Genomic DNA, 25,124 nt, shown 5'->3' on the forward strand with positions numbered 1-25,124 from the left:
GTCTAGGTCTCCTGTGATTTTTAAAGTAATTTCTCTTGCCGTATCTATTATCAGGATTACCCAATCTCTGCCACACTTGTTGGCTATATAGCTCCATTGTATGATGAAATCTTTGTTGTACAGAAATAAACGTGGTTCATTCCGTACAATTAAACCAGTTGGGAGGGTACCTGACGTAGGTATTCAATCATTATAGACCCATGCAATTCTGTACGAAATTAGCCTTTTCTTCATTTGTACTAATTCATCCCAATTGCTAAGGTTAACCGACAAAGGTCCTTCACCTTCCTCAGAAAAAAAGGAAGCTTGTGCTAATAGCTCTTCCACATATTTTGCGTCATAACTCTTTGTCTTGTCTGCTGCCATCGTGAACACAATACGTCTACTAGGGTTAGGCGACGCCCTCTGAGCTTGTCCAGATACCATATCTGTCTCGGCCACACGGGGGCGATGAATATCATCTTGCAACAACACTGTCTGAGTGTGCTGACACGTAGCAGGAGGGGAAACGGGGGAAAAGCGCACACCAACAGGCCTTCCCATGGGAAGGAGAACACGTCCCACAAGATCCTCGGTTGATGAAATCTGCTGGCAGACTTCTGGCATTTGGAGTTCGCCACCATGGCGAAAAGATCGATCAGGGCTCTGCCCCATTTGACGAACAGGCGGTCCACCTGATCCTGATGAAGCTCCCACTCGTGACAGATGTGCATGTCCCTGCTGAGGGAGTCTGCAATGGAGTCCTTGGCGCCACCCCGGCTAAGAGGGACTAGGAACACCCCCTGTCCGATGGCCCAGTGCCACAGTTCCTGAGCTTCCTTAGACAGCACAGGGGACAGAGTGCCCCCTTGTTTCCTAATGTAGAACATGGTAGTGGTGTTGTCTGAAGATACTCACCACCTTGCCCTTCAGAGACAGTAGGAAAGACTGGAGGGCACAGAACACTGCACGTAGCTCCAGGATGTTAATATGCAGATCGTTCTCCTCTGGAAGCCAAAGACATCTGGCATGCAGATGTCTAGTGTGAGCCACCGAACCTTCCAGAGAGGCGTCTGTGGTGACCATATCCTGGTAAGGTGGGTTTGAAATCCCGTTCCCTGGGCGATGTGGGAGCGCACCCACCACCATGCCATAGCCCGCCGGAACTCCTTGTTGAGAGGGATCTTGTCCGCAAAACCTCCGGACACTTGTATCCAACACGCACCCAAGAATTCCTGTAGGGGTTGCATCTGCAATCTCCAGAGATGGATGAGGTAGATGCAGGACGACATCATGCCCAGCAGCAACTTGATGGCCTGTAAAGTGGCTGTCTTTGCGGATGAGTCGTTGTACCTTCCCTTGAATGGCTGCTAGTCTTTCCTCCGAGGGCGGCGCCTGGCAAGCCACTGTTGAGTTTAGCACTGAGGAACTGTGCGTTCTGCGATGGCATCAAGCAGGACTTCGGATTGATCACAGAGAATCCCAGCTCCGTCAGTAGTCAGATGGTCTCCTTTGTACACTCGTCGGGCAGCTTTCGAGAGCACACGCGTATCAGCCAATCGTCCAGTTATGGGTTTACGTGTATGCCCTGCAGATGCAGATGGGCCACCAGTGGGGCCAGGCATTTTGTAAACACCCTTGGGGCTGATTTCAAGCTGAATGGTAGGACCTTGAACTGGTAGTGTTGACCTTGCACCATGAACCGTAGGAACTTTCAATGCTTCTTGTGAATGCAGACATGGAAGTAAGCGTCCTCCAGGTCCAATGACATCAAGAAATACCCTTCTTCCAGTTGGCCGAGCACGTAACGTTACCATCCTGAATTTTTGGCACTTCAGGTACTTGTTCAGGCGGCGTAAGTCTGAGATGGGTCTGCAACCCCTTGTCTTCTTTCTTACCAGAAAGTCTCTGGAATAGATTCCAGAGCCATTGGGGAACGAGCTCTAGCGCCCCTTTCTGTAACATGGCTCGCACTTCTGCTAGGAGTTGAGGAATGTGCTGATCCTGTCGGGGAACTGGTGAATACAAGGGCACCTGCGTTGGAACTCCAAGGTGTGCCCCTGGACGAGAGCGTCCAGCCCCCATCTGTCGTGGTGATCTTTTTCCATTCGCTGACAAACTTTGTTAGCCAGCCTCCCACCGGGGTGCAAGAGTGGGGGCCCGATGTCTTGGCCAGTTCTGGCTTGCTTGGGCGCCGGGGCCTTGCCCTGCAGGCGACAACGACCCTGGCCTCCACTACCGTAGGGCTGGGAGTGGCAACTGTAGGCTTCCTGCGTGGAGGATCGGGGAGGTTGCCTGTAAGATGTGGAGAAACCTTTGGACAATCTGCTCGATTTTCCTCTGGAGGAGCGAAAAGACGAGCAATGCTGCTGATGGGTGCCAAGGGAACGTGCAGTCTCCGTATCTATTTTTATAGCTTGGAGGGACTCATCGACGGCCTTCCCAAACAGATTCTCGCTGTCAAAAGGCATGTCCAGCAGCTTTGCATGAACATCCTGACGAAATTTAGTGTCTTTCAACCATCCCTGCCAACAAAGGCAGACTCTGTTCCCCATCTGCCGGAAACCCAGGTCTGCAATGTCCACTGCTACTGTGATGGAATGGTCTGACAACACTTCCCGTTCCCAAAATAGGGCGAGAGTTTCCATTTTCTTGTCATCGGGGAGGAACTCCAGGATCAGGCCCAGCTTGTACCACAGCTCCCTGTCGTACCAGGCCAAGATAGCCAGGGCGTTTCCTGCCTTGATTGTGGATGCTGCCGTGTAAATTACTTTCTTCCCCATGGCGTCCATCTTCTTTCCCTCGCTGTCCGGGGGACTGATGATGAAGCAAGGTAACCAAACGTTTCCTTGCGGCATCCGACACTACCGAGTCCGGCGACGGTTGAGACCTCAGGCACGGAGTCCGGCACCCTGTACTACTTCTCCAACCCCTCTCACTTGGCTGGAGTCGGGCATGGGTTCTTCATAGGCCCAAGGCCCTCCTCCCAAATGTCATCCAGAAAGGGTACTGCCATTATAGTCTTCCTTTTGGATTCTCGTTGCTGATACAAGAAACCCACTTTCTTGGTTTCCTCAGGCACCAGCTGGAACAGCTCGGAGGGCCTGGAGATCATGGAGTGGAACAATCCCACCTCGCCCGGTGGAGAAAATATGAGGTGCATCCAAATGTGGAGATTCATCATCCACCAGGACCAAGTCCTCATATTCCTTGTTTCCCGCAGCCGTATCCGTTCCCGCAGCCGTATCCGGGTCCCCTGGAGGAGTCAGGCCCGACGTGGTGGGGGAGGCTGATGCAGAGGCATCAGATGACGCTCTCTTTTTACGTGGAGACTGCTCAGGAGCCTGCAGCGCGACGGGTGAAGCTTTGGAATGTCTCCTGTCTGACATATAGTCAGGAAATCCAATGCGAGGACTTGGAGAATCGATCCCAGAGATCCAACATTAGAATTCAGATCCTATCAGAGTCGATTGCTTCGCAGACATCTTGACAACTAGCTAGGTGGAACCAGTCCAGATAGAACGGATACATCGGGCAGGCCCACGAAGATGGAACCGGGCTCGCGCCCAAGGGATGTACTAGTGGCGATGACATCTTATACCCAGAAAGAGCAGATTCAAAGCGCGGCGACATTAATGGGCTCAACAAATGTCAATGGAATAGAAGTGCTGCTATACCTATGCTACGAATTTAACCCAATCCACGTTACAGAAAAAGGAGGGAGATGGGCCCGGTGGGGAGATTTCTGGCACAAAAACAAATTAGGTACAAGTGGACATTCCCATTCGGCCTCCTGTTTATGTGGGAAGAGTGTCAACATAGGATTTCAACCTGTGACCAAGGAGCACGAACACTGGATCTGCTTGAGGAAGATACATAAGGGTGTGGAAGCTCACAAAGAAGAGAAACCTGGCGAAGGGGGCCGGGGCAGTGATAGACAGTTTCAAAAAAAGGCAAGGGTGGAGACAAGAAATAATAAGGCAGGTGATCCCCAATTTAACAACTGTATTGGGCTAAACAATGGGGAGCAACCACCATGGTCTAAGAATGACAAAAGGGATGTGTAGGAGAAGCGAAGGTCCTGGATTGAAATGTAATGCAGCAAGATGGACAGATCCAGGCGGGAAAGCAGAATTACGATGAAGCCCAGCAGAGGGGTAAAATGTATACAAGTTATCATGTAGCTTGTGTCCGGAGCGGCCGAGGCAGAGGAGGGGGGGGGGGGAATTGGAATCTCTACTTGGGGGTTAATAGTCCACACACCGACTTCTCTGGGATTTTATGAGGGCCAGGCACCGTGGACCCATCGTCCGAGTGATCCTAGGAACCTGAGCCCTCCTCAGGGTAAGGGAAAGGGAGGGTGGGGGGAACAAGTTGGGGATTCAAGTTGTTAGTTGGGGATTGGGGGAGGGGAATGGGTAGGGGATAGCATAGGGGAAGCTGGTAGTGGGGAAAAAAATGGGATGAGGAACGGAGAGCAAGGGGGAAGAGGGATGGGGAAAGAATCATTAAGATGAAAACCCTAAAAGGTATTCACATATAATGTAAGCGGACTCAACACCACCATCAAGAGGAAAAAAGTGGAAAAGTTTCTGCAGGGAGAAAATGCAGATATTCTTATGTATCAAGAGACACATAAGCAACAAAGATAAATGGAAATTAGGGGTTACTCTGAACTCTATCAGGCGAATGTGGGGGAGAAAAAGGTGGTTCTGTTAATAGCGATTCATGATAGATGGGAGTTCAGGTGCAGGAATCCCTGGCAGATAAGGAAGGGCGGTATGTATTTTTTTATGTTATCCTCGATGACCAGGAAATTACTCTGGCTACAGTGTATGCACCAAATACAGACCAGGATGGATTTTTGAAAGGGGTGTTGTCAAAGTTAGAGGAGTTTACTGTTACGCTCACCTGGTATCCACGGGGACGCCACCCAGCCCTGGTTGGATGATTTGCACTCAGGAACCCTCTCCCAGTCCCTTGGTAAGGCCTCTGGTTAAAGATGGGTGTGCAATATAGGAGAGCTGGATTCAATACCAGATTGTCTTTATGTTTTCCCACCTCCATTGGCCTCAACTCCTTCCTCCCCCCTTGGGCCTTCTCCTCACCTTACTATTATAAGAGGTGGATTCTCCGTCCTGCTCCACGTGGCAGGGGCGTGTAGATGTGGGGGGCAAGCAGCGACCAAGTTACTTCACTGGTGCAAGCCCCCTGTGGGAATCCAGGCCTGCTGCGACTCTGTAGGTTTGCTGCTTTACAGTCTTTATATGCAGTTCTTATGTTCCTCTTAGTTCCAATAATAATGTCTTGCTTCTTTCCTCTTAGGTATGGAAAAGTATTTTGGTGTTGTCATGCAGTTTGAAGATGAGCATGGGCCGGTAGGTGAAAGCGCGGTGTGCGCAATGCTGTCAGTTGAGTAATGCGCGATGCGCTGTTTCGCCTTTTGTATTGCTAACCTGTGTCTTTTCTCTCCTTGCAGGTTGCGATGTTCCTCGCCGAGCGCCGTAATGTTCCAGCAATGATACTGACCAGGAGATGACTACCCAGGTAAGAATTGTGTGGCTTTTCATCATTCGGGAGGAAACGTGAGTAAGCGTTTACTCATGGTGTCTTTCTTTCTCCTATTTCCAGGTTATGGTATTCCAGGATGCATGCGGTGCCAGATGATGGAGTTCGTACCTTCAGGTGAGTGGAACTAAAGTCAGCGATGGATTGAAGACAGGATACTGTTCCAGGTAAGTTTCGTAGTGTTCCTTCTCTCTCTGCAGGTCCTTGGTTTCAGGTAAGCTGGCATCAAAGAACTGGACACGGTGAGCGTTACGCTGCCCACAGCAGTATAACGCAAAGCATGTTCTGCTGTTTGGGTGTGGTTTAAATAGTCTCAGGTAAAGTAGTCCAGGTAAAATAGTCCCAGGCCTGCCAAACCCAAAGTAGTCCAGGTAAAGTAATCCCAGGCCTGCCACACCCAAAAGACTAGACCGCATAGCTCAGTTCCTTGTAACTGAGCTATGTGTGTGCCTCCATGTTGGCTGAACCCCCCCACCCTCCCCAAGTTAAATAGTCCCAAGTAAATAGTCCCATTCTAATGTTGGTCTTCATGATGGTTATGAGCCTGGCGCCAAAGGCTCTTCGCTCCTAACTCCCTCGGGGTCAGTCGTTTTTCAAAGAAACGAGCTTGGGGTAGAGCACAGTCTTCGGCTGGGGCCTCCCTCTGGAACAGCCTCCCTGCCACCCTAAAACTTGAGGAGACCCATCTCTGGTTCAGGAAGCACCTCAAGACCTTCCTCTTTGCTTCTGCCTTGGCCCCCCTTTCCCCTGCTGATCTGTTCTCCCTCGGCACCGTGAACCTGGCCACCCTCTGTCCTCCGGGCCCAGGTACCTGCTCACTCTGCCACCCTCCCGCACTGTCTCCGGGCCACCCCTTACACTGGGGTCTGTATCTGTACCCATACAGTCACCCCTTTTTTTTCTTTCTGCACTTATCAGACCTACCTGTATGCTGCCTGAAAAACAGCAATTGCCACTTGCTGGCTGCACTACCATTGTTTGTTGCCTTTATTATTTATTAATGTATTATTATTTATCTGTTTCTCCTTTGCTCTGCACTCTCCAATTCTCCCCCGTCCATGCACTCACCCCCCCCCCCTCCCCATGCACTTGAGCATTCTCAATGTCACTGGGCCTAGTAAGATCGCTGTTTTGTTCTCCCCAGTTACCCTTCCCTTGGATTCCACAAGGTTGTGGCGTCGATTTCCCTTGATGGGCTCCGTACCGTGTCGACGTCACCATCAGTATAAATAGCTCGTGCCGCGCCCGTTGGCTTCAGTTCTGTTTTTTCGAGGAAATATTCGAGGAACACCCAGGCGTGCCTCAGGACTGATAGAGAGGGAAGTGTAACTAACGTAAACTGTACTGCGGGGTAGGATGGGAGTGCCGATGAGGAATAGGTGGGAGGAACATAGTCGAAAGAACGTTACAGTTGTTCTTCGAATGGATTGTGTCCTCCCACGTATGCCTCATCTTATGATAGACTCCCATAGCAGTGGTAATTTTGGAGGTGGGAGTACTAATTATTTTCTCATGGACGGAATGAAGTACCACCTTGGCAAATAAACCTTCATTGGAAGAAGAGGCATCTAAGCAATAATGCTTGATGAAGGTATGCATTGATGCCCATGTTGCAGGTGAACAAATATCTGCTGCAGGGACTCCCCTCTTCAGAGATGCAGAAGTAGCCATCCCACCTAGTGGAATGGGCTCGAAGCCCATCCGGTGGGTCCTTACCCGCCAATCTGTAGCGCTCAATTATAGCCAGAATGTTCCAGCGGGATATAGTCTGTTTTGTCACCGCTAATCCCAATTTATAGCCCGTATAACCTACAAACAGTTGGTCATCCTGACGCAATTGTGACATTCTTGAAATCTAAAAACTGAGAGCCCTTTTAGGGTCCAGTCTATGCAATCTCTCCTCTTCTTTGCCCAAATGAGGAGAATAGAAAGTTGCTAATATGATTTTTTTGTGACAAGTGGAAGTCAGAAACTACTTTTGGTAAGAAAGATGGTTTAACTTAAGAACCACTTTGTCCTTGTAAAAAGTAGTATATGGAGGTTTACATGAGAGCCTGTAGCTCACTAACCCTTCGGGCTGATGTTAAGGCCACAAGGAGGACAGTTTTTAATGTTAGAAGCCTCAAGGGACAGGAGTGCAGAGGCTCAAAAAGGTATTCATGTTAGAAACTCAAGTACCAGATTTAAATCCCAAGTTGGGACATGAAAGGGGACTGGAGGGTACACATTAGTGATCCCTTTCAGGAATTGAATTATTAATGGAATTTTCAAGTAAGAAACCTCTTCCAAGGAGCACTTGAAAATGGACAGCGCAGCTAGATATCCTTTAATTGTTCCTATCTGGAGCCCCACAATGGCTAGATGCAATAGGAAAGAAAGCACCATTGGGGTGCCACATTGAAAAGGGTCCACATCATTATCTTTGCACCAGTTACTGAACTTGTTCCAACAACACCGGTACAAGGATTTTTTTGCTGGCCTTCTGGCCGAACGCAAAATCTCCATTACGTCGTCCGTAAGATCCGAATCCTTGAAATCTCAACCTCTCAGAAACCATGCGTGAAGGTTGAGTGTTTTGACCTCTGGATGGAGAACCTGACCTTCCTCTTGCGAGAGAAGATCCTCTCTTTGCGGAAGACATATTGGAGGGCAGATAGACATGTCCAGAAGGTCCGGGTACCACGTCCTCCTGACCCAATCCGGGGCAATTAAGATCATGGTTTTCCCGAACTTTCTCAACCTCCCGATTACATGAGGAATCACAGGGACTGGAGGAAACGCGTACAGAAGTTGGAACTTCCAATCCACCACAAACACGTCTCCTAGAGCTCCTCTCAGAGGAAATTCCCTTGAGCAGTACTGTTCGCACTTCCGGTTGACCACGGTCGCGAACAGATCCACTTGAGGGGTTCCCCAAAGGGCAAATATCTCCAGAAGGACTTCCTGAGCTAGTTCCCACTTGTGGGACACTGTGCTCTGCCTGCTCAGAGCGTCTGCCACTTTGTTCTGCTCTCCAGCTAGGTGAACTGCCGACAGAGATTCCTTCTCGTATTGTCCAGAACCAGCTGCATTGCCTCTCTGCACAGTGGTAGTGATCCTACGTCTCCTCTCTTGTTGCTCCAAAAGGTTGATGTGTAGTTTGGACTCTGATGGAGACCAATGACCGCCGATTGTCAGATCGCCCCGTAAGTGAGGCGTCCGTCACTACTGTTCTCTCCGGCCATGGTTGCCAAAAAGATTCTCCTTTGAGGATATTGTCGTTGCAAGCCCACCATAGTAGATCCTGAGCAACTGCACTCGGGACTTGCAGAAGATCCGACATACTCCCAGAGAATTGGGACCACTGAGTTGGAGGGCCCATTGAATAGATCTCATCCTCAGTCGAGTCTCTGGCACTAGAAAAAAATTCAGGATGCCATGAGGCCTAGCAACCTCAGAAAATCGAAGGCCGGCCGATGTTGGGCATTCTGGAACTTTGTTACCATCTGCAGAACGTGGAGAGCTCTCACCTCGGGAGGCGAGGCTTTGCCCGAGGAAGTATCCAAGACTGCTCCGATAAACTGGAGCTTTTGGGATGGTATCATGGGAGACTTCTTGAAATTGAGGGAGAAGCCCAGTTTGGGAAGGAAGTGACAGGTGATCGACAGATGTTCTAGAGCTTGTTCGAGAGAACGCGCTCTGATCAACCAATCGTCCAGGTAAGGGTACACGTGAATTCCCCCTCTCCTGAGACTCGCTGCCACAACCGGCATCAGTTTGATGAAAACCCTTGGGCGGAGGTCAGCCCGAATGGCAGAACTCAAAACTGATAGTGCGAACCGCCAACCGCGAATTTTCTGTGCTTGGGATGGATTGGCACATGAAAGTAAGCATCCTGAAGGTCCAATGATACCAACCAGTCTTGGAGTTGGAGAGCCTGAAGGATCTGAGAAAGGGTTACAATCTTGAACTTGTCCTTCCTGAGGAACTTGTTCAAGTTTCTTAAGTCCAAGATGGGTCTCAATCCTCCGTCCTTCTTTGGAATGAGAAAGTAAGGGGAGTACCAACCCTTGTTCCTCTCCGCTACAGGTACATGTTCTATTGCACCTTTCTCTTGCAATGTTAAAAAACCCTGCAACAGGACCGGATCTGGAATTTTGAGTGGATGGTCCTGAGGCCTTTTTAGGAAGGCAAGGCAGTAACCTTGAGCTACTGTCTCCAGTGCCCAAGCATCTGAAGTAATGCCCCGACAATCTTTCAGATGCTGAGAGATTCTGCCTCCCACCAGGGTTTTGTGTGATAAGGCCTCCGAGTGACTTGGAGGTGGCTGCAGGATCAGCAGAGGGCAAAGATGCCTTCCCTGAGGCTGGTTTTGCACTTTTTCCTCGTCCACCACAAGCAACATTTCTTTTGCCTCTTTGTATGGCCCGTCCTCTTCCTCTACCAAAAGAGGAGTAGTACCGAAAAGAACGACCTCTCCAGAAAGATGAGCCCAAATAAGGTTTGAGGCTGTTGCATAAAGGCGCTAAGATTTAGCCGCCGCTTTTGAGGTCTGTAGTTTTTGTAAGCTTTCATCAGCTTTACTACCAAACAGCCTCAATCAATCAAAAGGCATGTTGAGTAGCCTGGTTTGCACGTCAGGTGCAAACCCTGACTTCCTCAACCACGCATATCTGCCCAACACTGCTTGCAGCCATGAACTGCTGATATTATGAGCAGTATCCAGTCCAGACTGGAGACATTCCCCCATTGCCTCCTTTCCGTCTTTGACAATATTCAGGAAGCCATCCCTTTCATCGCATTCCGCAATATGTTCAGCTGCCGCCGAAATACAGTCCCACAGGGTGTGGGTAAACCTGGCCAGGTTACAGGTGACAGTTGACTTGAGAACCATGCTACCCGAGGTAAAGACCTTACGGGCCCAAGCATCCACCTTCTTATCCTTATCCTCTCTATCTGAGGGATAGATGGATAGGCTGTTTGTCTTGACAAAGTTGCTTCCTGAATAAACAGAATTTCTGGAGTGGGATGCCTACTGAAGTAATCAGGGTCAGAACTAGAAGTTCTGTACTTTTTTGGAAAATTACGGTTGACTGCAGCAACAGCATTAGGAACCTCCCAGTTTTTTCCCCACTGTTCTCTCAAGTGCCCTATGGAAGGGGAGCATTGGGTCTTTCTGGGGGCCCTGTTCAAGTATATCAGTCATATCATCCTGATCAAAAGTGGGTAAGGCTCTACCCCAGCCCATGTATTCAACAGCCCTATTCATTAGACTCCTGTACCCTGAATCTGCATGTTCTGCAGGGTCAGGTTTTGTAAACTCTAGCTCTGGTGACACATCAATGCCACTAGCAGAGTGAAGGGTGTCACACAGGTCTCATTTTCGATTCTGGATCGATTAATTCTTCTGGAAACTCTGGTACCATATTGTACTCCAAAAGGAGAAACATCTTCCTCAGAGACACTTTCTTCAAATATAGAAGACACAGACTTAAAGAAGTCTGACTTCGGTAAAGGAGTAAATATCCTGATATCGAAGGAGTCTTGAAAGACACAGATGAAGTCTTCCACAAAAAGGTGTCGAAAACGCCTTTGGCTTCGATGTCGACGGCGAATCGTCGAGGGCGTCAAAGACTTATGTTTTTTAATCATGGTCAGGGAAACACTTGATTCTCAATGAATCTTTGAGGATTTGACGTTGAATCGAGATTTGAGGTTCACCTTTACTACTGGATTTTTCCACCGTAGTTCCTGATTTCCCTGTGTAGTCCAATGGAGCGACCGGATCTGGCTCTTTTGAGGCTTCTTTGATGGGGGGGGGGGGGGTCGAGGCCGCATTCTCAAAGACCATCATCTTCCTTCTAAATTCATCCCATTTTCTTGGGGAATCCGACTTAGTCGGACATCTTACCAATTCGGTAGACGTATCAGAGGAAGAGGAGGGAGATCTAGGTCTACTCTTAACCTTCTTTGAAGAGGAAGATGAAGAGCGTCTCGATCTACTGTGATCGAGACCTCTTCGAATGTTTACGGCGATCCGATACTTTAGAAGCTCGATTTTCTATGCTTTTTTGACGAGGCCTTCGATGAGGGCTTGGAAGCTTCCCGCCCCACCGCCAGTTTACCTTTCCTCTCACAAAGGGCCTTCTCTGTCATCGACTGACAGGAGCCACAGTCGCCGGTTCGATGGTCTGAACCCAGGTACCAAAGACAAATGCAGTGAGGATCTGTAATCAACATTTTCGATACGCATTCGAAACATTTTTTTTTTTTTTTTTTTTTTTTTTAACTCCGTCTTGGGTGTAGTAATGGTGGAAGACGACATTTTCTGAACAAAATTCCGAAGCGCGTCGTTCTCGAGAGCGAAACAATCAGAAAAACGGAACTGAAGCCAACGGGCGCAGTACGAGCTATTTATACTGATGGCGACATCGACACAGTACGGAGCCCATCGAGGGACATCGATGCCACAACCTTGTGCACAGCGCCCTCTGTTGAGAATTCTTTTTTTCCGAAGCAGCGAAGCTCGCAGGATATGAATATCATAAGATGAGCAATATGTGGGAGGACACAAATCCATTCGAAATAAAATATCAATTCAACTTCAATGGGACATCCACTAACAGTATTATACACCACCATAGTTCTTGTATTTATACTTCAACTTTATAATTTAGGATGGTTCGGCATTTTGAAGACAAGACATTTCAACCTCTACAGGTAGGCAATGCACTCTTCTTTCCAAACTCGAGGAAGAGGGCAGCCTCTTTGACTCGTCTGGCTGCCTTACTGCCACAAGGATAACCTGCTTCTGCTTCCAGACTGACTCTCTCCACTTCAACTGTCTCAGCATTACAGATTATTTGCTCAATCTTCTTACAAGTACCCAGCTCCCGTCCTCAGCTTTGTTCACATCATCTTTTTGCAGTAGCTACCTTGAAGCTGTATTGTGAAACTTCAAACCTCATTTAACAATGAAACAGTTGTATCAGAGGCCACTGGACCTTTACCAACTTCATCAGTTAGGTCGAGAAGTTAAAAACATGGTTTCTTCACTATAGAAAGGGTTTGCCTCTTGGCTTGGGTAATGCTTATTCTTGTTAATACAACTTCTGAGTTTAACGAATACTTGCTCTTAATATTACAAGGTTTAATCTTTAAAAGAGAAACAGATTTAGGCATACGCGACCACTCCTTAAGGTAGATCTTTCACCTTAAATGTCTGTAAGGGTTTGTATTCCCACTTATTAACACAGACACTTCATTTATATAATAGCAATATGACCGTGTTGGGCAATGGCAAGCCCAATGATCTGCAAGCTGCATTTGGACAAGCAGAAGTTAATCCTAACATAAGGACATGCAGGCGATGTCAGCCTCTTTAGTGTTCCAGACTGTTTAGGTTTGTTTACAGGTGCTTTGTGCAATGCAATTATAATTTGAATGTGGTATTAGTAGCATTACCAGTTAAGGGCTGTATATATGTCCCATTTTTGTGTGTTCTGTCCTTTGTAGGTCCATTGACAGAACAGGGTGGAAGTCAATAATTACCTTTAGAACCCCAAGAGTTTCTTGAGATGACGTGGAGTCACTCTCTCTTTTAGGTCCCGAAGAAGGGGCCATTAAAGTATGTGCTTGATCACCAAAGCCTGTTGATGGTAGCACTGTTTTTAGGCTTTTCTTGAGTAGATGTGGTACATACTCAGGGAAAGGCCAGAATAAAGTTGATTAAGTATCCCTACATGACTGTACCCTTTTAGAATCTTTAGCCCAACTCCACTGTTGTTTGTGTTTTTTTAAATGTTTTTAAATAAGCTAGCATTGCTTTTAGTTCAGTTCCATTGAACAATAATCTCAAGGTACTGAGACGAAGTTGTTCTGGATCATAAATAACTCAGAAGACCATCTCATTGAGCAAAGAATTGGCTTTGGAAGTAAAAGGTTACGCACACTGCCTAAAATTTAATTCTATGAATCAATCTAGTTGAAGGTCAAAGAAACAATTCTATTCGGAATCCTTAGCAAATTTTAATCAAACGCAAAACAGCTGACACGTGCTTCGACCACGTGGGTCGTTCAAGGCTGTACATTGTGTAAATGAACAGAAAATTGTTGCAAATCACATTGAGACAGAAATTATTCAGCAATCAAAAGATAACAAGATATATAATACAAAATAGTAATTACCAGTCATAATAACAGGTCAAGCAAAAAATGCATTATGTCAGAAAATGAAATAAGCGAAAAAAGCATAACGTAATACAGGGGTTGGGTTGAAGGTAAATGGAGGCACAGATAAAAGAAAAATTGCAACAAAGACACTGGTTACAATAATATTCTAGTATCTGCAGTGCAAAGTTATTCACAAAGTTACGAGTGGAAATCATTTGCCCAAGAACACCTCGTAAATGTAATTGTGGGGTATTGAAACAAGGGATGAGGTAATTTTAGAGTCATTATGAAACCTAAGAGGAGAAAAGGGAGACCCAGTGAGTGGGCAGGCAAGCATGGCCCAGTAATAGAGTAAGACTAGTCCAGGTAATAAACATTGGTAAATAAATCAATAGGGACTGTGCCTAAAAGAGCACTTAATGTGAAAGGAAAACTAGTCGAGGTGAAACATTTTTTAAAGCGATATTAGAGGCGTAAAGGTGGTAAGTGGTTGTTATAAACGTACCTGGCTGGTTTTGTCGTAATATATAGGATGACGTTGTTGCAATAATATTGTTGGTTGACTCTTAAAAGTGTTGGGTATCCAGATCAAAACGGACTGGGTCGGTGGAAATGATACATGAAATGAAGTAAAGAAACCATGAAATCGCCGATCTATGAACAATAGCAACTGCAGGGGCGAGGGTCATACAAGAGAAGATAAAAATGCTTGCCATGCAATTGCAAAAAACATGTGAAGTCGCCGATGCGTGTAGACAAGTGGAGTGTAATATCATAGTATGATATATCACATGAGAGGTACATCCGATACGATTTGTTTCCACTTTGCCATGGCCAATAAAGATATCAAGATGCAGAAAAGTAATTCCCGTGGAGCTTGAGTGTCCAGTAAGGGTAATGTCAAAGGTATTGTCATTCGTAAATGTCACAAAATCAACAAATGGGGTTAGGGATCCCTACCAAATGACCAAAGCGTCATCAATGTAACATTTTCAACAAATGAGTCGATTGTTCTAGTTCGGATTATTGAGTATATATGTGTCTCCTCATAATATGACATGAAGAGATTTGCCAGGCAGGGTGCAAATTTAGCCCCCATGGCAGCCCTTTAGTTTGTATATAATAGGTACCATTAAAAATGCACGCATTGTTGGTGAAAGCAAATCTCAGGAAACTCAATCATTTCTATATGGTAATGGTATGAGGCAGATGAATTGCGAAAAGTAAAATCAACTGCCTGGATGGCTATTTCATGGTTGATATAAGTCGTGACGTCAAGTTTAGCTAGATGATAGTCAGGGTGCCATACGATGTTTTGCAGATGTTGAAGGACCTGGGTACTGTCTCTCAAGTATGTACTCATCTTGATCACGAAAGGCTGGAGCACTTCGTCAAGATACTGTGAGATGACTTCAGTGGCCCACGCAATGCCACTCATTATGGGCCAGACCTCGGGAATTTTATCAAAATGCTTATGGATTTTTGGTAAAAAGTTAAGTGTGGGTATAGTCAGTTCTTTGATACATTTTTTTTTCCTTGCATAGGCCCACTAGTGTATCTCTATGCCCATGGCGCTTTACCCAAGAACAAGCCAACTCCCCTCAACTCTGCAATGTTTTGTATGAACATTTTTTCCGGTGAGTTTGTCTCTACGCTTTTGTGAAATTCTTGTGCCATTAACTCCAAATGTAGTTCACACTTTATGAACCAGAGTCTTTGAGCTTTTCAATTATTTTAATTCTTTAATACTTAACGTTTTTACCTTGTACAAAGTACAAGGTAATCAGTATCAGTGACTTCTTGTGTTCTTTGCAATTGCATGGTGAGCATTTTTATTTTCTCTTGTACGACCCTCACCACTGCACGTGCTATTGTTCATAGATCCGCGATTTCATTGTTCATTTACTTCATTTCATGTATTATTTCCACCGACCCAGTCCGTTTTATATGGATATCCAACACCGTCAGGAGTCAACCAGCAATATTATTGTGACAATGTCATCCTATATATTACGACTTGACCAGCTAGGTACGTTTATGACAACCACTTACCAACTTTACGCCTCCAATATCTCTTTCAACAAATTTTCACCTTGACTAGTTTTCCTTTCACAGTCAATACTCTTTTTGCCACAGTGCCTTTTGATTTTTTTTACCAGCGTTTATTGCCTGGACTAGTCTTACTCTATTACTGGGCCATGCTTGCCCGCCACTCACTGGGTCTGCCGTTTCTCCTCTTAGCGTTCATAATGCCTCTAAAATGACCTCATCCCTTGTAGCAATATCCCACAATTACATTTACGAGGTGTTTTTCTTGGACAAATGATTTCTACTCCTAACTTTGTGAATAACTTCGCACTGCAGATACTAGAATTTTATCGTAACCAGTGTCTTTGCTCTTTGCAATTTTTCTTTTATCTGTGCCTCCGTTTATCTTCAACACAACCCCTGTATTACAGTATGCTTTTTTCGCTCATTTCATTTTCTGCTTGACCTGTTATGACTGGTAATTCCTATTTTCTATTATTTATCTTGTGCTATCTTTTGATTGCTAAATAATTTCTGTCTCAATGTGATTTGCAACATTTTGTAACAATTTTCTGTTCATTCCCTTGAGAACGACCCATGTGGTCGAAACACGTGTCGGCTGTTTCGCATTTGATTAAAATTCGCTACGGGCTCTGAATAGAATCGTTTTTGACCTTCAACTAAATTGATTCATAGAATAAATGTAGGCAGTGCACGTAACCTTTTACTTGCAAAGCCAATCCTTTGACCAGTAACCACTCTGGGCCTAGTAGGGGAGTCCCAGTGCTGGTAACATACGCAGCAATCCATTTTACTCTTTACAAACCTACTATTAAGAACTCCAGAGGTTGTAAATATCGCGCACTGTGTTCTTTAGACAAAGCCCTAGCATATTCACCCATCTCATTGAGCAGGCTAGCTTGTGTGTTCCATGGAACTTAAAAAGGGAAGAAGGACTAACAATATTGTCAGTCCCTCCATGGAGGCATCGCAGGCAAGGCAACCACAGCACAAACGGAAGAGCTGAACCTGCAGCTACTGACCAGGACATTGTAGAAGGAGAGACGATGTCCCTACGTGCTCTCAAGAGGACCGGAGGCCGGAAGAGGCCGAGGATCTCCACACGGAAGAGCACAGAGGAAGACGGTCCAGCAGGTACGCACAAACTGGGCTCCCAGGAAGTGCTGGGGAGCCGTGTGCAGCAACGCGCAAACAGGAAACAAGGTAGAAGAACCGTCAGAAGACGCAAGGAGGCCCGAGAACGGAAGCCTATACAGCAGGTACAGAGGTGGCCCAGAGACCTAGAGAGCACTCGAGAAGCCAATATAAAAGGGGCCTGGGACCCTAGAAAAAGAAACACAGATACAGGGGTCCAGGACCCAAGAAGCCAATATAAAAGGGGCCTGGGAACAAGAAAGAGATCAATGCAAAGGTGTCTGGGACCCAAGAATTAGAAATCGTGACAATAGGGTCAAGGACCCTCTAGAGGAGAGACAGTATTCCTAGCAGGGGAGTATACCAGGGAACTGTGAAGAACCAGCCAATTATACACAGGGGTCAAGGGTCCAACTGTGCATGAGGACAAGGTCCTCCAACAGCTCTCTTCATCGCAGTACCTAGTAAGGTCGAATACCAGGTCTGTCCAATTGAGTCACTGGAGGGGCTCTTCAGGGGCACAAGAAAGGCATGGGGAAGGAAGACGTTGCCCCTATTTTGTCGAACTGTGAAAAACAGCCTGAGAAAGGCCAGGGGCAGGGAGACATTCCCCAACTTCGTTGAACTGCCAATTATATGGAACTGTACATGTCCAGAGGAATGGTGTCATTCTTCTGAACCAAGACGGCAGTAAACCACTTTAGCTTGTTTTCAAGTATAAGGGATAGAAGTAGGATTTTGACACTGGATGGTGGACTCCATTTCCAGACATTCTGACAATTTGTGTAGTGTTTTAGTTGAGGCAGGGAAACCCCTCTTCGAGTCAGAGAAAGATAGTGTTTTCGCTTTCTTTTCTTTGAAGAATAAAAGTCTTTGCCCAAACCCATGCCACTGTTGTGTCTGTCTCCTATCTCCACACCTTTACACCTCCCATCTGGTAACAAAACGCCTCCCTTGTACAAATCAATACCCACTAAGAAAGCACACCCGCACAGACGCCAGTTACTCCTGGTTTTACCGACGCCAGCAGTTAAGCACAACTCCTAGTCTTTTCCCCCTCTCTCCCTAGCCACCACCCAACCCCTCTTTCTCCTTGCGTGGTATAAATCACAATAACTTAGCAATGTACACACACAAAAGAGCCTTTTGGTTTGGGGAGGACTAAGTGTGAAACTAAATGAGTGTAAAGGTCAAATATAAATGAACTAAGTAAAACACGTCATTCGGTGAGAGACCATTTGTGGACAGGGCACAGAAGCTGTACTGTTCATCGAGGCCTAGGTCACGTGCCCGAGAGAGCACCAACATTACTTCATGGGGTGTCAGAGGCAGGGGGGAAAAGGTGTAGCAATGTATCTTCAGCAGACTTGGGTCTCGGAATGGGGTATCCTCATGATGAGAAAGCACAGCTAGGCATTGAGCTCGGCTAGAGGCCACCGACTGGTGAAAGACCTGTGGTTCCAGGGCAAGACAAAATTGCCTTTCCTTTTGGGACTTGCTGAAGGTTTGTAGGACATGCAAGCCTATTATGGCAATTAATGGGCTATGCTTGGATGCATATACCTTTCGAATGTTCTCGGTATTGTGACAAAATCAGTCCATCTCCTTCACTGAACGCAGAGGGGTCTCTGTTGCTGTGGCATCGTAGCATGTGCAGGGTTCGGAACTGAGGGGAGCTGGGAGCTATTTAGCTCCTGCTTGTAGCCTAGAAGAGCCTGTTCGCTTGACAGCAACAGCTACCAGGAGCTACTTTTGTCTCCACAAGGCAACCAATGCTGAACAAACATACCTCTGTGACATTCATTTTGTGCATTTAGGAAAATGTATAAATGAGCATTGGGACACATATGACATTTAAAGCATAAAGGGTCATAAATAATGAACAAAATGTTACATTTGCATGTTATGTAGAAGTTAGATTTGTGGAATGCTACGTACTAGCTGCTTGTTCCTCAGTGGTAGCACCTGCTCACTGGTTATTGTCGGAAACCTAGGAGCTGCTTTTAGCTCCTGCTTATCCAATCTGAATTTTGATCCGTGCATGTGACACAGAGGAGCCACAACTGGAGTTCAACATCTTCATTTACTTTTTAGGATGGGTTTGCGCATCGAGAGCAGGTTTGAAGCTAATTAAACTAGAAATCACTAAATGTTTTACGCTAGGGCTGGCAGAATGTGTCATCTCAAAGTGACTGAAGGATCTACTATAGGACAAATTAACTTCCCGTGGATAATCTAAACTACTACAGTGTCTCAAGGATATAGCGCTTCGTATGTTTCTTGATTCACTCAGTCTCAATGGTATAGTGCCCGGCTCATGTCTTGGAATCTCAGACCCAACGCTAGAGGGCCCTGCTCACTTCTTGGTAATCCTAGGGATATAGCTCCTGGCTGGCTTCTTGAACAATTTAGCCAAGGAACATAGGCGCCCCACGTCTTAGATACATCCTAGCTGCAATCACTTCTTTCCCCTTGCTTTAGGGGAATTGTAAAGACCAGATGTTTTAATCCCCTCAATGTGGATGTCAAAGGCTTGGGGGTATACCAATGCCCCCGAAGGTGAAGGGAGAATAGCTCACAAGAGACATGAGTGAAAGGAGTCCTGCAGACAAGAAAGGATAGGCAAACACTACAGACAGGCATTAAAAGGCAGTTAAATCATCAGAGAATACAACTAAGCAGCATGGAAGGATCTCACTTGGGATGTACGCAGAAAGGGGGGGCGTCTCCCTACAAGGTCAAGGGAAACTGTAGCCTTCTGAGCAGGTTGGGGTGGGACCAAGCCCGATTTGCATATGGTCTTTCCACTTCTGTCATGACTTGGCAGGTGAAGAACGATGGTCTGGAGGGTTGCCCAGAGCAATGCCAGTGGTTAAGATTCATTCTAAACCTTGCAGCTATCGCCTCTTTATTTTTGCAATTACATGGCACCACTCGGAACGTTAATGGAAAGGAGCAGCAGGAGTCGCATTCTGAGCTTAGACCCTAAGGAATGAATGTGGAAACAATGCTCAAAAGACCACAGTGTGTACGTGCCAAGCAAGAACTGAAAAGTGACTGCCCCCTTAAACGGGAACTGGCAGACTGGTAACAGATGTGGTACAATGAGCAATACTAAAATGCGACAAAATCTATCGAAGAATAGGACATCAGGCAAGGCTCTAGACAGTTAACAAGAAGAGCAAAAGGACTGGAACTGCCGACTGTAAATTATGAACTGGAATCAAAAGGACAGCAGACTGAACTATAGGCTGGGAACAGCGAAACTCCTCACAAAAACTCTTGACAGAATACCAAGGACTGAACTGCAGACTGATGACAATGAAATTTAGGACTGGAATTAAAGAAACACTTTGCCGATGAGGATTATGGTCACAGAGCAAGGACTGGAGAAATGGAAAAAGAGCACTGGCGGCAGTGAGCATAGGGCTGCAGACAGCGAAAAGGGTACTGTAGCCACAGGAGCAAGGGATCTTCAGGCAAGATGCACAGGGTTTCAAAGCAGATGACAGTGCTGCAGGCAAAGGGTTGGAACAGAAGCAGGGTCTAGAAACGGCAGTGGGCACATGGATAGAATGGAGTAAGGTTTGGTATTTGCAGCAACAGGACAAAGCAGGAATCCACAATTTGTATCCTGTGCTCAAGGAGTCTAGTTAGCAACTGAAGGTAATCTACCTCCTCCCTATCGGGGACAAGGGCTCCTGTTGACTGTATTTCTTAGACTCCTGCATAGTAATCACCAGGTATTGAGAACTGCCAAAAGGTGCATTGTGGGATATGTAGTTTGTGAAATAAGTTGGAAAGTTTCAATGTCTTACAAAGGGAATGTAAACTTACGAACATGAACAGGTCTTGGCCAAGGTGGATGAATAGTCAAGTCCCAGTTAGTCTACAATGGGTGCCTCCTGGTGTTCAAGCGGCATAGTCATGACAAATTACTCATGTTCTTTTGGAAGAATTATTCCAGCAAATAAATATACCTTTCATTCACAGTTTCAGAGATCTAGTGCTCACCATGCTTCTTGAACTCCCAGTGAAAGGTGGATGAGTTGCCCTCCACATGTGAAACAAGGATTTCACTATGTGGGGCTGACCTCTGGGTGACAGCAGTGAGCCAAACATGAATTGCATCCATTTACAGAAAAAGCCTTCTTAGCATTGTCACCCATCACCATGGATTGACTTGGGTCGAGTAGGTAAATGATGTCTCTCGAACTGCCGTTCTAGCAGGATTTTCAAGGATTTGCAATGACTGCACACCTACTGCAAAGCCCTCTGCTCCTCAATAGCACTCGTGATTAATGCAATTATTATGTAATGATTCCGACTAGTAGTCCCTAGTCGCTCTTTTGCCAAAACAGGACTGGGTATTACTTTTTCGCTCTCACTTCACAACATATGCCTTCCTAACTCTTCTAATGCTTATCATTATAACCAAGATATTATTTCCCTGCTGGAGTAGAACAAGCAAGGGCTGACATGCCAGTCGAGCGCTTAAAAAAACCCATCCACCATATTTAAATCAGGCGGAAAGCAAATGTTGCTCCACAGCACAGTGCATCTCTTCACTTGTTCGGTAACAGGTGGTGGTGGTGGTGGCAGTTTGAGGGAAGAAAAGGTGCATTCATCTAAATAATGCCAGTAAGACCGAAAAGAAAGCTGGCAATCATGAATGATGGTGCTAAGGTGTGCAATATCAGGTGCTTTTCCTGAACGGAACCCTTGTGGGGTGTGTTGTATATAGGAAAGGTCACGGAGGACCAAGGTTGCTTAGGAATTGGAGAAGAATCACTGACACTCCCCTCCTCCTCCTCCTCCTCCTCCTCCTCCCCCTCCCCCCATATCATGAAGGCCCTTGCTGAACAATTTAAACAGCATTTAAACCAGAGGACACAAAAACAAGATGGGCTGGGGACACAGGGGGCAATGTGGGGAATCGCCTACAAGGGCTTAACATCCAGGGGGGGCAAACTTCCTACAGGTGGTAAGCATCCGAATAATCTAAGTCCAGATCTAAATTATGTCATTCATCTTCACAAGGGCCCATTATCACAATGGAACATGGATCTCTGCTTATTTGGGTACAAAAGAAGGGAAGTCTATATAGCTCGACTTACAAGCTTTGGCTATGAACACAAGATCATATCATCTGCGATACTGGCAGGTTTTCTGCACAAACTGAGGTAAGGAGAGACAGAGGGTGTGGGAGCAGGAGAGCGAGCAGCAACGTTGGGTACAAGTTGGGTATATCAACAACTTTGCTCCCCTCGGCTCTTAAGCTCTAAGCATAATAAAACAAGTTACTAATAACCCAAAATGTTAGCTTGCAATTTGAGTTTTCCTTATGGATTGTAGACCTTGTAACTCAGAAAACCTCTTTAAAACAACATATGCAAAGTTCAGATTTACTCAGAATAATATAGAATGGCAAGTATATGATAAATGAATATTCTTCTATATACAAACATTGCTTTGTATTCACTGTAAGCTATTATGGATAACCCTCTCCTAAGGAGAAAAGCCAAGTAATGCCTACCTGGGCACAGTGCTTTGGAAATCTATGGCTTTGCTAACATTTTCCTCAAACTTTGTTCCTCTGAAGAGAGCATTAGTAGCCTGGAAAGGAGTATCAGCAATGGCCGCCTTTCTTATCCTCCTCTTTCTCACTGTCTCCCTTACTGGACTCCTCTCCTTGCTTACTCGCACCACCTTTCTTTTTTCCTTGTCTGTTCTTTATGGTCTCCTTGCTTTCTTCTTATTCATTTTATTATTTCCTTCCTGTCTGGTACTTAAGATATTGCTGTACTGTGGACAAAAAAAGTGAATACTAAATCCAACAGTTACACAATTGTTGATATGGCGCTTACATTTAGTGAACGTTTACTGCTTTGAAAAAGATTGTAATGCATCAGTCAAGGAATGGTTATTTGTAATTAAACAGTATATTTGTAATTAAACGGTACTTAAATATCATTTTATTTTTAAATATTTTATTTTTAAATTGCGAAGTGTTTTGACCAATTTCTGTGACATAACAGTGCAAACTGAACCAGACTAGTGCACTACTTGTCCCGTGGGTTGATTCGAAAAAAAAGGTAGACAGACCCTCATCATGATGCATCCAAGCCAGACTGCTGGATATGTGTATGTCTTTTTTGCATCTTTTTGAACATTTTCAATTATCCTTTTCCAACAATTAACAAAGCTTTGCGTTTCTAAATGCATTATAAATTATTTCATAAACATTAAAATATATATTTAAGTTACACAACACTGCTCCGCTAGAACCACAGCCTTGCGGACCTAATCGCAAAATGCACTACTGAGTCCCAAAACCTCTACTACAAAAATCAGGTAAAAACGGTTAGCCCGAACCACACTGTAAAGAAAATGTCAATTTCTGTTTTCAGCAGCTCAAGCAACTTCGAAGGGGGGTGCACAGCAATAACAATGATGTGCCTCAAACATTGTCACCAGGACAAGGGTGTGCAACAATGACCCCTTTTAGTTGCTTGTTAAACTCACTAAAACCTGTGAGAACATGGAGGTTGCAGGTGGTTACCAGATATTAACCAATCTAAAATCTTGGCTCACACTAGAGGAAAGACAACAAATCAGGCATAATGATCACACAACTTTCAACAATAATGGGTGAACGGTCATACATCCTTAAAAATGCAAGACGTACATGTCTAACATAGAATAAGTAAATTAAGCTCACCTTTTCTTGGTTTTTGGGACATGCTCCCTGATGCTTTTATTGTTTATTTGTTGTTTTGCATCTCTTTGTTTTCTGGATTTCTTGGGCTCCCTCAGCTGTTTGGGTTCTTTAACTTTATTTGGCTCACTTGAATATCTCAGTTCCTTACGTTCCCTCTTTTTCTTTGGTTTAGAATCCTCTGCAGTTTCTTTTAATGCTGCCTCCCGATCATTTGGCTCCTTTTTCCTTCGTTTCTTCTTTACCACGGTGCCCCCTCCGCCACTGTCCTCCATCCCATTTGCAGTTATCTGCGTTTGATTATCGGTCTTGTCTTCATTCTCAGTGTAGCAATCTGTCCGAAAGATACAATGATTTGTCAGGCTAGAATTTTTCACCTGGTAATACAGGCTTTTCTGGTCATTAGTGGTCTGAGATTTATGCTCACATGGAACTGAAACATCGGACATTGGAGAGTGAATTAGCAATTTTAAAGCGGTCCGCTGTAAACAAAACAAAAAAAAGAAGAAATAAGGTTCTAAATAACTGGATTAAACACATCACAGATGTAGACATTGGCCTGAACACAGGACAAAATAAATGTTTCAGACACTACATATGGAACAGAAGTTCTCAACCATTGTGACAAATCTGAGCATATTGTCCCATCTGCTATAAGTGGGAGGGCCAGGGCGGTGCATCGACAGTACAATACCACCCCTGGAGACAGTGCAAAGCAGGAGGATCAGATGGGAAGGGAAGCCACTTACGGGACTAGCATCTACAGGAGAAGCAGTATAACCCCACTGAAAGTCCTTCAACCGCTTTTCAGGAGTTGGATTTGGATTTCCCTTCCATCTAACCCAAATGGGACGGATATGTTTTTTAAAATCAACCCAACTAGTTCATTCAGACAGAGTAAAAAGCTAACCAATATTGACTTTGACTTATTACATCGGAAACCATGTTCTGAAACAAGGAAGAGGACTGCGAGGATGAAGATCACTCGGGCAAACCGTAGTGAGCAAGTCTAGTTCTTTAACAGATTGGATTGGTTCAGAACAACTCCCTTTCCCAATGCGGGAGCTTAAATGTAGCACAGCTGAGTGCCAGAAGAGAATTCCTCTCGGTAGCAGTAACCGGGGAAGCAACCCTGTCAGCTGGAGAACAGTGCATGGAGACTAAAAACACATTTGCAGCGGAAGGAGAAAGCATGAACGTATCATGAGGGCCTGAGGGCCTGCTACGATGAAGCTCCCTTACCGAATGGACATAAGGGCGTCCACAGCAACGCTGAGGCGAGAGAGGACCGCGAGAAGGTCGCGGGATGCTGCAATAAAACAACTAAACTGAAAGTCTGATGGCTACCAGAGCCGCGAGACGGGATCCTGCTGCCCAGAAGACAAAAACCGAAAACAAAAAGTGCACAGGCTGGTGGGGATTGAGAAGGGGTCCAGAAGAAGCATAGAAAGGTCTGAATGAAGGTCAGAGTATTGTGGACCAATACAGTAAACGAAACATGGAGAAGCAACGGGGTAGATACCCC

General features: G+C 45.6%; 1 protein-coding gene across 4 annotated transcripts in view; it reads right to left on the reverse strand.

Annotated features, from left to right (window-relative positions):
• CHD6 (chromodomain helicase DNA binding protein 6) overlaps positions 1-25,124 on the reverse strand; it is a 2,307,824-nt gene that overhangs the window by 2,192,728 nt on the left and 89,972 nt on the right. For 3 of the 4 annotated variants that reach the window (XM_069652122.1, XM_069652123.1, XM_069652121.1), the window contains exon 2: positions 23,603-24,081. In XM_069652122.1, the coding sequence (XP_069508223.1) occupies positions 23,603-24,048 (446 nt within the window). In that variant the 5' untranslated portion in view covers positions 24,049-24,081. The remainder of the gene's footprint in view (positions 1-23,602; positions 24,082-25,124) is intronic. The other variant, XM_069652124.1, reaches the window with a different exon arrangement.

This window comes from Ambystoma mexicanum, chromosome 3p, assembly GCF_040938575.1.
Source record: "Ambystoma mexicanum isolate Mex_15411 chromosome 3p, UKY_AmexF1_1, whole genome shotgun sequence".
Lineage (NCBI taxonomy): Eukaryota > Metazoa > Chordata > Amphibia > Caudata > Ambystomatidae > Ambystoma > Ambystoma mexicanum.